The following is a 15,613-nucleotide window of genomic DNA, read 5'->3' on the forward strand; positions in this document are numbered from 1 at the left end:
AAGCTACGCTAGCCTTCCCCTTAAACTTAGACACGGCTAACAATGTCCACTTAGACTGCGGCCAATTTAGCTGCTTAGCGGCCCGTTCAAAATGTTGGAAGAACATATCTACCTCCTGGTCATCAAATACAGGCACTGATATATAAGCCTCCGACATGTTAAACCCATTTCCGGCTTCCCGTCTAACTTCTTCAGCATTCAACTTTAACTCATGTTCCACTTTTAATTTTGCTAACTGGAATTCTCTATCCCTATCTCTATCTTCTCTCTCCCTCTCTTCTCTTTCTCTCTCTCTCTCTCTCTCTCTCTCTCTCTCTCTCTCTCTCTCTCTCTCTCTCTCTCTCTCTCTCTCTCTCTCTCTCTCTCTCTCTCTCTCTCTCTCTCTCTCTCTCTCTCTCTCTCTCTCTCTCTCTCTCTCTCTCTCTCTTCTTCTTTTTTCTCTCTCTCTATCTTCTTCTTTTTTCTCTCTCTCTATCCCTCTCTCTATGTCTCTCTTCTCTCTCTCTATCTAATGCACGTTCTTCTCTTTCGTACTCAAGCTTTTTAAAAGCTAATTGTTGTTCCACACTTAACTCATTTATCTCAATCTCTGGAACAATCTCACTGTCTTCCATAACAGGCCTATCACCAAAAACTTCCTGTATTATAATTATCTTTATATCACATAAGGTTTTAGCTGATGTTAAATCAATTTCTCGCTCACCTTACGTGTTCGCTTAATCTCCACTACATTGAGCGTATGCCTATCCAGCAAATTCTTATCCATGTTTAGATATGACGCACTTATTATAAATTAATTTTCTAGTGAACAACGTTGCTACTTCTAGTTGATTTGTAAAAATAATTTATAAAGCCCCCATTTACAAACAATACTTTTTTAAATATGCATGTCCCGTTTCAGATCCGGGACGAGCGCCCCAATTTTCACTCCTGTCACTGGGATCCTATAATACCCGTAACTGAATGAAACACACGATTATTCAAATATCTCTCCTAACTGTATATCTATTAGATCTCTCTGTAACGGGCATTTATACCCTAGTGACTCGTCTAGGTATGATCAGAGATAAGATCTTATATCAAGTATGTATAATATAGCACGTTTAGTTCACTAGAAAACACAACAAAAACACAATACACTTTGGAATATGTATTAACCTACGCTGACAAATGTACTGCCGCAGTAGTTAATTAACAACAACAAATAATAACAACCCAGAACTGATCACTTAATTAGTTAATCTCTAGGTGTCTAGTTTACACAATATTCTAATCACTTCACCGTGACACAACACCCACACGTGTGATAATTGAGAAACACTGCCTGGGGAACTTAATTACTAAAGGAATTACAACTCTATTCCTAACTGGTTAATTTTTAATTAAACCTTAACTACTCATTCAGTAACCTTGTAACACAGAATTAATACTGGTACCAATCACAATAAAGACAATAACCTACAGTTTACCTAGGTCCTCTAGGATGACTGGTTAAGCTTTATATATATTAAACAGTTTACTGCGTCAGATTACCGGCAGCACCGTCTAAATAATATTGGTATAATACGGTATTAAAATATTCAAAGTCACATCAATCACATCAAGGTTATACACAGAGCAGAAATAAAATATTTACCAGTCCGGACGGACAACGATCCCTGGGAGCCTTCCTATGGTTTTCCATGATATCTCTAAAACCCTAGCTATTTATCATAATAACCGAATATCGCCTGGGGGTGAATCGCGGTACCGAATACCTACAAGTGATATTTCCACGGCGACCGAGACGAGAATTTTGCTTTGATGGCCAGACTTGCTGACACCTAGTCGCCAAATCACGGTCATAAAAAGCTGCACTCGCGGAGGTATTACGTAACTACTGGCCACATGGCCTCCACAACTGGACTGGGTGTGTATTAGAAAAAGCTCGACGACCGTCGCGCGGAGGTATTACGTAACAAAGTGCCCACCTGGGCTTAAGTGCATATTGGAACTGCACACGGCCCTTTAAACAATTAATATCACCACAGGCGAAAACAAAATTAAGAGCATGGTCCGTCACAGTCACTATCACTAAACACGGTGATATGTAATTCTTTGTCACTGTCACTTAACACGGTGGTATATAATTCTTGGTCACTGTCACTTAACACGGTGATATGCAATTCTTAGTCACTGTCTCTTAACACGGTGATATCCAATTATTGGTCACTGTCACTTAACACGGTGATATCCAATTCTTAGTCACTGTCTCTTAACACGGTGATATCCAATTATTGGTCACTGTCACTTAACACGGTGATATGTAATTCTTAGTCACTGTCACTTAACACGGTAATATCCAATTCTTCGTCGCTGTCACTTAAAACCGTGATATGCAATTCATAGTCACTGTCATTTAACACGGTGATATGTAATTCTTGGTCACTGTCACTTAACACGGTGATATTTAATTCTTTGTCACTGTCACTTAACACGGTGGTATGTAATTCTTGGTCACTGTCACTTAAAACCGTGATATGCAATTCATAGTCACTGTCATTTAACACGGTGATATGTAATTCTTGGTCACTGTCACTTAACACGGTGATATGTAATTCTTAATCACTGTTACTTAACACGGTGATATGTAATTATTGGTCACACCCCTGCACGTGCTGTAACCTCACCGTGGTGCAGGGATGTAACATTCTCTTTGAGAATGGCCAATACAGCACAAGTTGAAATTTTGAGTAAAAGTCAGTATCTATCTGTGGTATTTGTATTTTTGCACAGTTCTTTGTACTGTGTTTTAATTTAACTGTCGAATTTTTATATTTATGTTGATCGTCACTTTATTTGTTTGCATTACAATAGTTTGACACCCAATAGCCGATGTATTTTTCGTGATCGGGTGTTGTTAAAAATCCATCCATTCATTCATTCATTCATTCATTCATTATTGGTCACTGTCACTTAACACGGTGATATGTAATTCTTGGTCACTGTCATTTAACACGGTGATATGTAATTCTTGGTCACTGGCACTTAACACGGTGATATGTAATTCTTGATCACTGTCACTTAACACGGTGATATGTAATTCTTGATCACTGTCACTTAACACGGTGATATGTAATTCTTGGTCACTGTCACTTAACACGGTGACATGTAATTCTTGGTCACTGTCACTTAACACGGTGATATGTAATTCTTGGTCACTGTCATTTAACACGGTGATATGTAATTCTTGGTCACTGGCACTTAACACGGTGATATGTAATTCTTGATCACTGTCACTTAACACGGTGATATGTAATTCTTGATCACTGTCACTTAACACGGTGATATGTAATTCTTGGTCACTGTCACTTAACACGGTGACATGTAATTCTTGGTCACTGTCACTTAAAACGGTGATATGTAATTCTTGGTCACTGTCACTTAACACGGTGATATGTAATTCTTGGTCACTGTCACTTAACACAGTGATATGTAATTCTTGATCACTGTCACTTAACACGGTGATATGTAATTCTTGGTCACTGTCACTTAACACGGTGATATGTAATTCTTGGTCACTGTCACTTAACACGGTGATATGTAATTCTTGGTCACTGTCACTTAACACGGTGACATGTAATTCTTGGTCACTGTCACTTAAGACGATGATATGTAATTCTTGATCACTGTCACTTAACACGGTGACATGTAATTCTTGGTCACTGTCACTTAACAGACAGACAGACAGAAGAACAGAGAAGAAACCTATAGTTCCCTCCAATCGGACCGTTGGGGTGGGCCATTAAACATAATAAAATGAAGGAAATGCATTCAGCACATTTTATTGACGCTTATATGGCGTCTCTCTGTCTGTTTATCTATGCATTTGTATATCTGTCCCACATATATATTTCCGAACGTTTTGTTTTCACAATGCATCAAGATACATGTCTTGAGCTGGAACTGTATGTATATCTGTATATACTAGCCCTGTGGTAAACCGCTTGCTTGATGGGCGGTGTTAAGTGACAGTTACTAATAATTGCATAACACCGTGTTAAGTGACAGTGACTAAGAATTGCATAACACCGTGTTAAGTGACAGTGACTAATAATTGCATAACACCGTGTTAAGTGACAGTGACTAATAATTGCATAACACCGTGTTAAGTGACAGTGACTAAGAATTGCATAACACCGTGTTAAGTGACAGTGACTAATAATTGCATAACACCGTGTTAAGTGACAGTGAGTAAGAATTGCATATCACCGTGTTAAGTGATAGTGACCAATAATTACATGTCACCGCGTTAAATGATAGTGACCAAGAATTACATATCACCTTGTTAAGTGACACTGACCAAGAATTACATACCACCGTGTTATGTGACAGTGATCAAGAATTACATATCACCATGTTGAGTGACAGTGATCAAGAATTACATATCACCGTGTTAAGTGACAGTGATCAAGAATTACATATCACCGTGTTAAATGATAGTGACCAGTAATTGCATGTCACCGCGTTAAATGATAGTGACCAAGAATTACATATCACCGTGTTAAGAGACAGTGACCAAGAATTACATATCACCGTGTTTAGTGATAATGACTAATAATTACATATCACTGTTTTAAGTGACAGTGACCACGAATTACATAGCACCGTGTTAAGTGGCAGTGACCAAGAATTACTTACCACCATGTTAATAGACAGTGACCAAGAATTACATATCACCGTGTTAAGTGATAGTGACCAAGAATTACATATCACCGTGTTAAGTGACAGTGAGTAAGAATTACATATCGTCGTGTTAAGTGACAGTGAGCAAGAATTACATACTGCCGTGTCAAGTGATAGTGACCACAAATTACATATCAACATGTTAAGTGACAGTGACCAATAATTGCATGTCACTGTGTTACGTGACTGTTAAAAAGATATTTACATGTCAACGTAGTATATGACAGTGCCAGAAAGTTACATGTCATAGGTTTACATGGCAGAGTCAAATAATGTTATGTCACTGTATTAAATGACAGTGAAAACAATTTATTTATCGCTGTGTTCTGTAACAGTGATAAAGAATTAAACAAGAAAACACAAAAGCCAACTGACTTCAGTCACTTTTATTGAACGTAGAACAGACAGAACAACACCAATGTAATATTCAAGGCGCGATCTAACTCAGTTCTGCGTGCGTTTTTCCTCGAGTGGTATATCATAGGTAGTGGTAAGTGTTGTCCTGTCTGTCGAAACGAGCATATAAATGATCATTTATGGCTAATAGAACAATAAAATGTTGCAGGTATCATATGAGACTATATGTCACAATTACAATGTGTTTGACAACCAATAGCCGATCAGTAATTAATAGAACTAATCAAAGGTTTGTTTTGTTTAACGACATCGCTAGAGCACATTGATTAATTAATCATCGGCTATTGGGTGTGAAGCATTTGGCAATTTTGACACGTAGTCATCAGTGGAAATCCGCTGCATTTGATCCTAATACAGCAGGGGATCTTCTATATGCACTTTCTCACAGACAGAAACGCACATACCACGGTCTTTGACCAGTTGTGGTGCACTGGTTTGAACGAGACGAAACCCAATCAGTTGAATGGATTCACCGAGGTGGTTCGATCCTAAGACACCGACTCAGCTAAATCACGCCCCTCCCAAACTCATAATATCAGATCAACTAGCTGGTAATACAGACGTGTTGATAGCAGATGGACTAGCTGGCAATACAGAAGATTTGATACGATATCAAGTAGCTGATAATACAGAAGTTTTGATAGCAGATGGACTAGTTGATAATACAGACGTTTTGATAGCAGATGGACTAGCTGGTAATACAGAAACTTTGATACCACATGGACTAGCTGATAATATAGAAGTTTTGATACCAGATGGACTAGCTGATAATACAGAAGTTTTGATAGCAGGTGGACTAGCTGGTAATACAGAAGTGTTGATACCAGATGAACTAGCTGATAATACAGAAGTGTGATACCAGATGGACTAGTTATCAGTACTGAACTCTTGATATTAGATAGACTAGCTGACAATACTGCGCTCTTGATAGCAGATGGACTAATTGACAATACTGAATTATTGATACCGCATGGACTAGCTGACAATACTTAGCGCATGAAAGCAGATGGAGTAGCTGTCAATACTGAATTCGTGATACTACATGGACTATCTGACAATACTGAAATCTTGATAACAGATGGATTAGCTGTCAATACCGACCTCGTGATACAAGTTGGACTAGCTGACAATACTGAACTATTGATACTACATAAACCACAGGATGGACTAGTGTATAATACTGAACTCATGATACAGGATGGACTAGTGTATAATACTGAACTCATGGTACAGGATGGACTAGTGTATAATACTGAACTCATGGTACAGGATGGACTAGTGTACAATACTGAACTCATGGTACAGGATGGACTAGTGTATAATACTGAACTCATGGTACAGGATGGACTAGTGTATAATACTGAACTCATGGTACAGGATGGACTAGTGTATAATACTGAACTCATGGCACAGTATGGACTAGTGTATAATACTGAACTCATGGTACAGTATGGACTAGTGTACTAGTGGTATGGACTATGTACTGAACTCATGGTACAGGATGGACTAGTGTATAATACTGAACTCATGGTACAGTGATGGACTAGTGTATAATACTGAACTCATGGTACAGGATGGACTAGTGTATAATACTGAACTCATGGTACAGGCTGGACTAGTGTATAATACTGAACTCATGGTACAGGATGGACTAGTGTATAATACTGAACTCATGGTACAGGATGGACTAGTGTATAATACTGAACTCATGGTACAGGATGGACTAGTGTATAATACTGAACTCATGGTACAGTATGGACTAGTGTATAATACTGAACTCATGGTACAGTATGGACTAGTGTATAATACTGAACTCATGGTACAGGATGGACTAGTGTATAATACTGAACTCATGGTACAGTATGGACTAGTGTATAATACTGAACTCATGGTACAGTATGGACTAGTGTATAATACTGAACTCATGGCACAGTATGGACTAGTGTATAATACTGAACTCATGGCACAGTATGGACTAGTGGACTAGTGTATGTAAATACTGAACTCATGGCACAGTATGGACTAGTGTATAATACTGAACTCATGGCACAGTGTGGACTAGTGTATAATACTAACTCATGGCACAGTGGACTAGTGTATATACTGAACTCATGGTACAGTGTATGGACTAGTGTATAATACTGAACTCATGGCACAGTATGGACTAGTGTATAATACTGAACTCATGGCACAGTATGGACTAGTGTATAATGAACTGACACTCATGAACTCATGGCACAGTGTGGACTAGTGTATAATACTGAACTGATGGCACAGTGTGGCACAGTGGCACAGTGTGGACTAGTGTATAATACTGAACTCATGGCACAGTGTGGACTAGTGTATAATACTGAACTCATGGCACAGTATGGACTAGTGTATAATACAGTGTGAACTGAACTCATGGCACAGTGACTAGGACTAGTGTATACTATAATACTGAACTCATGGCACAGTATGGACTAGTGTATAATACTGAACTCATGGCACAGTATGGACTAGTGTATAATACTGAACTCATGGCACAGTGTGGACTAGTGTATAATACTGAACTCATGGCACAGTGTGGACTAGTGTATAATACTGAACTCATGGCACAGTGTGGACTAGTGTATAATACTGAACTCATGGCACAGTGTGGACTAGTGTATAATACTGAACTCATGGCACAGTGGACTAGTGTATAATACTGAACTCATGGCACAGTATGGACTAGTGTATAATACTGAACTCATGGCACAGTATGGACTAGTGTATAACACTGAACTCATGGCACAGTATGGACTAGTGTATAATACTGAACTCATGGCACAGTATGGACTAGTGTATAATACTGAACTCATGGCACAGGATGGACTAGTGTATAATACTGAACTCATGGCACAGGATGGACTAGTGTATAATACTGAACTCATGGCACAGTACAGTGTATAATACTGAACTCACACAGTGTGGACTAGTGTATAATACTGAACTCATGGCACAGTGTGGACTAGTGTATAATACTGAACTCATGGTACAGTATGGACTAGTGTATAATACTGAACTCATGGTACAGGATGGACTAGTGTATAATACTGAACTCATGGCACAGTATGGACTAGTGTATAATACTGAACTCATGGTACAGGATGGACTAGTGTATAATACTGAACTCATGGCACAGTATGGACTAGTGTATAATACTGAACTCATGGACTAGTGTACAGGACAGTATGGACTGGACTAGTGTATAATACTGAACTCATGGTACAGTATGGACTAGTGTATAATACTGAACTCATGGTACAGGATGGACTAGTGTATAATACTGAACTCATGGTACAGGATGGACTAGTGTATAATACTGAACTCATGGTACAGGATGGACTAGTGTATAATACTGAACTCATGGTACAGTATGGACTAGTGTAACTCTCATGGCTACAACTCATGGTATGGACTAGTGTATAATACTGAAACATGGTACAGGATGGACTAGTGTATAATACTGAACTCATGGCACAGTATGGACTAGTGTATAATACTGAACTCATGGTACAGTATGGACTAGTGTATAATACTGAACTCATGGCACAGTATGGACTAGTGTATAATACTGAACTCATGGCACAGTGTGGACTAGTGTATAATACTGAACTCATGGCACAGTGTGGACTAGTGTATAATACTGAACTCATGGCACAGTGTGGACTAGTGTATAATACTGAACTCATGGCACAGTGTGGACTAGTGTATAATACTGAACTCATGGCACAGTGTGGACTAGTGTATAATACTGAACTCATGGCACAGTATGGACTAGTGTATAATACTGAACTCATGGCACAGTATGGACTAGTGTATAATACTGAACTCATGGCACAGTATGGACTAGTGTATAATACTGAACTCATGGTGGGACAGTGTATGGACTATGGTGTATAATAATACTGAACTCATGGCACAGTGTGGACTAGTGTATAATACTGAACTCATGGCACAGTACTAGTGTATGAACTCATGACAGTATGGACTAGTGTATAATACTGAACTCATGGCACAGTCATGGCACAGGACTAGTGTATAATACTGAACTCATGGCACAGTATGGACTAGTGTATAATACTGAACTCATGGCACAGTGTGGACTAGTGTATAACACTGAACTCATGGCACAGTATGGACTAGTGTATAATACTGAACTCATGGCACAGTGTGGACTAGTGTATAATACTGAACTCATGGCACAGTATGGACTAGTGTATAATACTGAACTCATGGCACAGTACAGTGTATAATACTGAACTCATGGCACAGTGGACTAGTGTATAATACTGAACTCATGGCACAGTATGGACTAGTGTATAATACTGAACTCATGGCACAGTATGGACTAGTGTATAATACTGAACTCATGGCACAGTGGACTATGGACTAGTGTATAACTACTGAACTCATGGCACAGTGTGGACTAGTGTATAATACTGAACAGTCATGTATAATACTGAACACAGTGTGGACTAGTGTATAATACTGAACTCATGGCACAGTATAGACTAGTGTATAATACTGAACTAGTGTGGACTAATAATACTGAACTCATGGCACAGTGGGACTAGTGTATAATACTGAACTCATGGTACAGGATGGACTAGTGTATAATACTGAACTCATGGTACAGGATGGACTAGTGTATAATACTGAACTCATGGTACAGTATGGACTAGTGTATAATACTGAACTCATGGTACAGTATGGACTAGTGTACTCATGTGTGGACTAATACTGAACTCATGGTACAGGATGGACTAGTGTATAATACTGAACTCATGGTACAGGATGGACTAGTGTATAATACTGAACTCATGGTACAGTATGGACTAGTGTATAATACTGAACTCATGGTACAGGATGGACTAGTGTATAATACTGAACTCATGGCACAGTATAATACTGAACTCATGGCTGGACTAGTGTATAATACTGAACTCATGGTACAGTATAATACTGATGGACTAGTGTATAATACTGAACTCATGGTACAGTGTGGACTAGTGTATAATACTGAACTCATGGCACAGTATGGACTAGTGTATAATACTGAACTCATGGCACAGTATGGACTAGTGTATAATACTGAACTCATGGCACAGTATGGACTAGTGTATAATACTGAACTCATGGTACAGTATGGACTAGTGTATAATACTGAACTCATGGTACAGGATGGACTAGTGTATAATACTGAACTCATGGTACATGGACTATGGACTAGGCACAGTGGACTATGTATAATACTGAACTCATGGTACAGGATGGACTAGTGTATAATACTGAACTCATGGTACAGGATGGACTAGTGGACTAGTGTATAATGAACTGAAGTTCATGGTACACTGAACTGGACTAGTGTATAATACTGAACTCATGGTACAGGATGGACTAGTGTATGGACTAGTGTATAATACTGAACTCATGGTACAGGATGGACTAGTGTATAATACTGAACTCATGGTACAGGATGGACTAGTGTATAATACTGAACTCATGGCACAGTGATGGACTAGTGTATAATACTGAACTCATGGCACAGTGTGGACTAGTGTATAATACTGAACTCATGGCACAGTGTGGACTAGTGTATAATACTGAACTCATGGCACAGTATGGACTAGTGTATAATACTGAACTCATGGCACAGTATGGACTAGTGTATAATACTGAACTCATGGCACAGTATGGACTAGTGTATAATACTGAACTCATGGCACAGTACAGTGTATGGACTAGTAGTGTATAATACTGAACTCATGGCACAGTATGGACTAGTGTATAATACTGAACTCATGGCACAGTGTGGACTAGTGTATAATACTGAACTCATGGCACAGTATGGACTAGTGTATAATACTGAACTCATGGCACAGTGTGGACTAGTGTATAATACTGAACTCATGGCACAGTACAGTGTATGGACTAGTGGCACAGTAATAGTGTGAACTCATGGCACAGTGTGGACTAGTGTATAATACTGAACTCATGGCACAGTATGGACTAGTGTATAATACTGAACTCATGGACAGTATACTAGTGTATAATACTGAACTCATGGCACAGTGTGGACTAGTGTATAATACTGAACTCATGGCACAGTATGGACTAGTGTATAATACTGAACTCATGGCACAGTATGGACTAGTGTATAATACTGAACTCATGGTACAGGCTGGACTAGTGTATAATACTGAACTCATGATACAGGATGGACTAGTGTATAATACTGAACTCATGGCACAGGATGGACTAGTGTATAATACTGAACTCATGGACTAGTGTACAGGCATGGACTAGTGTATAATACTGAACTCATGGTACAGGATGGACTAGTGTATAATACTGAACTCATGGTACAGGATGGACTAGTGTATAATACTGAACTCATGGTACAGGATGGACTAGTGTATAATACTGAACTCATGGTACAGGATGGACTAGTGTATAATACTGAACTCATGGTACAGTGATGGACTAGGACTAGTGTATAATACTGAACTCATGGTACAGGATGGACTAGTGTATAATACTGAACTCATGGTACAGGATGGACTAGTGTATAATACTGAACTCATGGTACAGGATGGACTAGTGTATAATACTGAACTCATGGTACAGGATGGACTAGTGTATAATACTGAACTCATGGTACAGGATGGACTAGTGTATAATACTGAACTCATGGTACAGGATGGACTAGTGTATAATACTGAACTCATGGTACAGGATGGACTAGTGTATAATACTGAACTCATGGTACAGGATGGACTAGTGTATGATGTACTCATGGTACAGGATGGACTAGTGTGTAATACTAAACTCATGGTACAATATGGACTAGTGTACAATACTGAACTCATGGTACAGTATAATACTGAACTCATGGTACAGGATGGACTAGTGTATAATACTGAACTCATGGCACAGGATGGACTAGTGTATAATACTGAACTCATGGTACAGGATGGACTAGTGTATAATACTGAACTCATGGTACAGGCTGGACTAGTGTATAATACTGAACTCATGGTACAGGATGGACTAGTGTATAATACTGAGGATGGACTAGTGTATAATACTGAACTCATGGCACAGGATGGACTAGTGTACTGAACTCATGGTACAGGATGGACTAGTGTATAATACTGAACTCATGGTACAGGATGGACTAGTGTATAATACTGAACTCATGGTACAGGATGGACTAGTGTATAATACTGAACTCATGGTACAGGATGGACTAGTGTATAATACTGAACTCACGGTACATGATGGACTAGTATATAATACTGAACTCATTGTACATAATGGACTAGTGTATAATACTGAACTCATGGTACATGATGGACAAGTGTATAATACCAAACTCATACTAAGAAACCCGATATGCAAAGCTGATTGTTTTATGCTTCTGGGCTCGTGATGTCAGGCGAACTGACTTCCTTTTCAAGAATCTTATTATCAGATGCAGCACATACCGATGATACTTCAGTACTTCGAGATCCTGGAACGACACTTCGAGGATGAATCTTTGACAATGTATCTTGATTACGTGGGTTTTTTTTATTCCATTTCAGACTGCAGCAAGCGAGCCTATTTTTAATGATGCGTCGATAGTTTGATGAACTGCCTATGAGAATGTAGAAGTTCTGTCCGAAATTTAACATATAGATTGTGCTAAAGACTGGCCAGAGTTTCATGCCCAATGTTAAAGCCATCGAATCCGTTTTCGATATCATCAATGAAACATGGACAGCTTCGGAGACTGACACGGGCAGCAAGGTGACAAAAGCTAGCACAGAAACTAACACCAGAGGGCGTATCGAACGGTCCTGCTGACGGGTAACTGCGTCACTCGCCGACGTCCTAAAGGTATTCTGGAATTTGTGGCTGCGCTGGATTTGAATAACTATAAGGATATTCAGAATAAGAATAAGCAGACTTGGCAGAGAGCATGAAAATACTAATCGAATGAATGTGTAATAACTCTTCAGTCCATCTGAAGGAAGACATTGGCCATTCTTCAGTTCTCCATCAACAACAAAGGGCACAATCATCGCAAAAGCCAGACAAAGCATCGTGGAGCAGATGATAATTGCTTTCTTGCGGGTACAGAGTCTGTCTCGCGTCAGTGGAAAACGAACGCATACGTATCTGTCAAGAGAAAGTCCTACCACCAGCCACGGCGACAGAAGGGTAGCGGGGAACCTTAAGATATACGAAAATTTGCACATGTCCGTATTTATGCGAGCCAATTGCTGCAGATGAAACACCCTGAGAGTTTCTTGGATAAGCCTTATGATCAGCAAAAAGCTGTCAGTACAAGCCAAAAATTTCAGGTACACAGAATATGAGAGGAAATTCAATTTGTTGTCTCTCATTATAATAAAAACTAATATGTTCCCGATTATTCCCACGACAACTATGAACAAGACGACGCCCCAGAATTGGTATCCATAGAGGTTGAAATACGGCCATCGTTCAGACGGTAAATAGTTTCTAGATAATTTGCCTCCATTTCCTGAAGTGTTTGCATAATAGATGTCAAGATCAGTGGATGTCTCCATGAAGCTGGATGATTGATTCATTGGCGATGGTTGCTCCATTGTTGTGGCTGCCATCGACGTTAGATTATTCCCTGTGAAGAAAAATAGCCATTAGCATCATTGCTTTTGAAAATATGTTTATAAATGTTACATACAGGAATAAACTTGTATTGTTGTAGTCACAACACTGATATTAATTGTGAAACGTTCGCTTGATGCGCAGCCGGTCTGGGATCGATTCCTGTTAGTTGCCCCATTGGGCTATTTTTTTTATCCAGCCAGTGCACCGCGACTGGTATATCAAAGGCCGTAGTATGTGTTATCCTGTCTGTGGGATGGTGCATATAAACGATATCTTGCTGCTAATCGAAAAAGAGTAGCCTATGAGGTGGCGACAGCAAGTTTCGTCTCTCAATATATGTGTGGTCCTTAACCGTATGTCCGACGCCATATAACCGTAAATAAAATGTGTTGAGTGCGTCGTTAAATAAATCATTTCATTTGATATTATTTGATTGGCCGGCCTTGGTGGCGTCATGGTTAGGCCATCGGTCTACATGATGGTAGGTACTGGGTTCGGATCCCAGTAGAGGCATGGGATTTTTAATCCAGATACCAACTGCAAACCCTGAGTGAGTGCTCCGCAAGGCGCAATGGGTAGGCGTAAACCACTTGCACCGACCAGTGATCCATAACTGGTTCAACAAATGTCATGGTTTGTGCTATCCTGCCTGCCGGAAGCGCAAATAAAATAGATCTTGCTGCTTGTCGTAAAAGAGTAGCCTATGTGGCGACAGCGGGTTTCCTCTTAAAAACAGTGTCGGAATGACCATATGTTTGACGTCCAATAGCCAATAATAAGATAAAACAAAAAATGCGTTCTAGTGGCGTCGTTAAATAAAACAAACTTTACTTTACTTGATATTAACTGAAATATTTAATATTTTTGCATAATGGAAAACGATGTTTTTGAACAGTCTTAAACATCTATTGTTGGGTTGTTGTTTTTTGTTTGTTTTTTGTTTTTCTTTGCGTGAGTGTGTGTGTGTGTGTGTGTGTGTGTGTGTGTGTGTGTGTGTGTGTGTGTGTGTGTGTGACAACATTGATTTAAAGGGGGAAAAAAAAACCTCTGAATTTGTTTTGAACAATCTTAATGAGCAAAACTATTTTATTGAACAGTAGAATTGGAATTAAAACTCTACCCAAGTTCTTTGACATATTTTAATTCCACAATATTTGAGACAGGCCGCTCTGCTTTCTGCATACTTGTTCAGTAAATGTCTTGAACGTTTTATACAGTACGGGCGTGACGTAGCCTAGTGGTACAGCGCTCGCTCGATGCGCGGTCGGTGTGAGATCGATCCCCATCGGTGGCCCCATTGCGCTATTTCTCGTTCCAGTCGGTGCAACACGACTGGTATATCAAAAGTCGTGGTATGTACTACACTGTCTGTGGGATACTGTATACAAAAATATCCCTTGCTGCTAATCGAAAAGAGTAGCCCATGAAGTGGCGACAGAGGGTTTCCTCTTTCAATATCTGTATGGTCCTTAACCATATGTCTGACGCCATATAACCGTAAATAAGATGTGTTGAGTGCGTCTTTAAACAAAACATTTCCTTCCTTAGATGTAATGCCACAGTCACACTTAGGCTAGGATTGTCCGCGACCTCGGCGGTTGCGCGATCAAGGGCGGTGGTAAACGGGTATGAGCTTATTTTCTGCGATTGATGGGCTGCGGTCAGACATTTGGACATGTCGCCGAATGGTCTGCGACTTGTTGCCGACTAATCGCACGACTTGCCGCACTTCCGTCTTACGATCACCCACGACTACCTACGATTGTCAACGACTGGTCGAGCGACGCGTCGTGGGATCTTGCAACCA

At 39.6% G+C, this 15,613-nt stretch overlaps 1 protein-coding gene across 1 annotated transcript; it reads right to left on the reverse strand.

Annotated features, from left to right (window-relative positions):
- Positions 1 to 12,581: 12,581 nt before the first annotated feature.
- Positions 12,582 to 13,799, reverse strand: LOC121372909 (cholecystokinin receptor type A-like). The gene has a single exon (XM_041499342.1). The coding sequence runs from the start codon at positions 13,797 to 13,799 to the stop codon at positions 12,582 to 12,584; it is 1,218 nt and encodes a 405-aa protein (XP_041355276.1).
- Between the last annotated feature and the right edge of the window lie 1,814 nt (positions 13,800 to 15,613).

This window comes from Gigantopelta aegis, chromosome 5, assembly GCF_016097555.1.
Source record: "Gigantopelta aegis isolate Gae_Host chromosome 5, Gae_host_genome, whole genome shotgun sequence".
Classification (NCBI taxonomy): domain Eukaryota; kingdom Metazoa; phylum Mollusca; class Gastropoda; order Neomphalida; family Peltospiridae; genus Gigantopelta; species Gigantopelta aegis.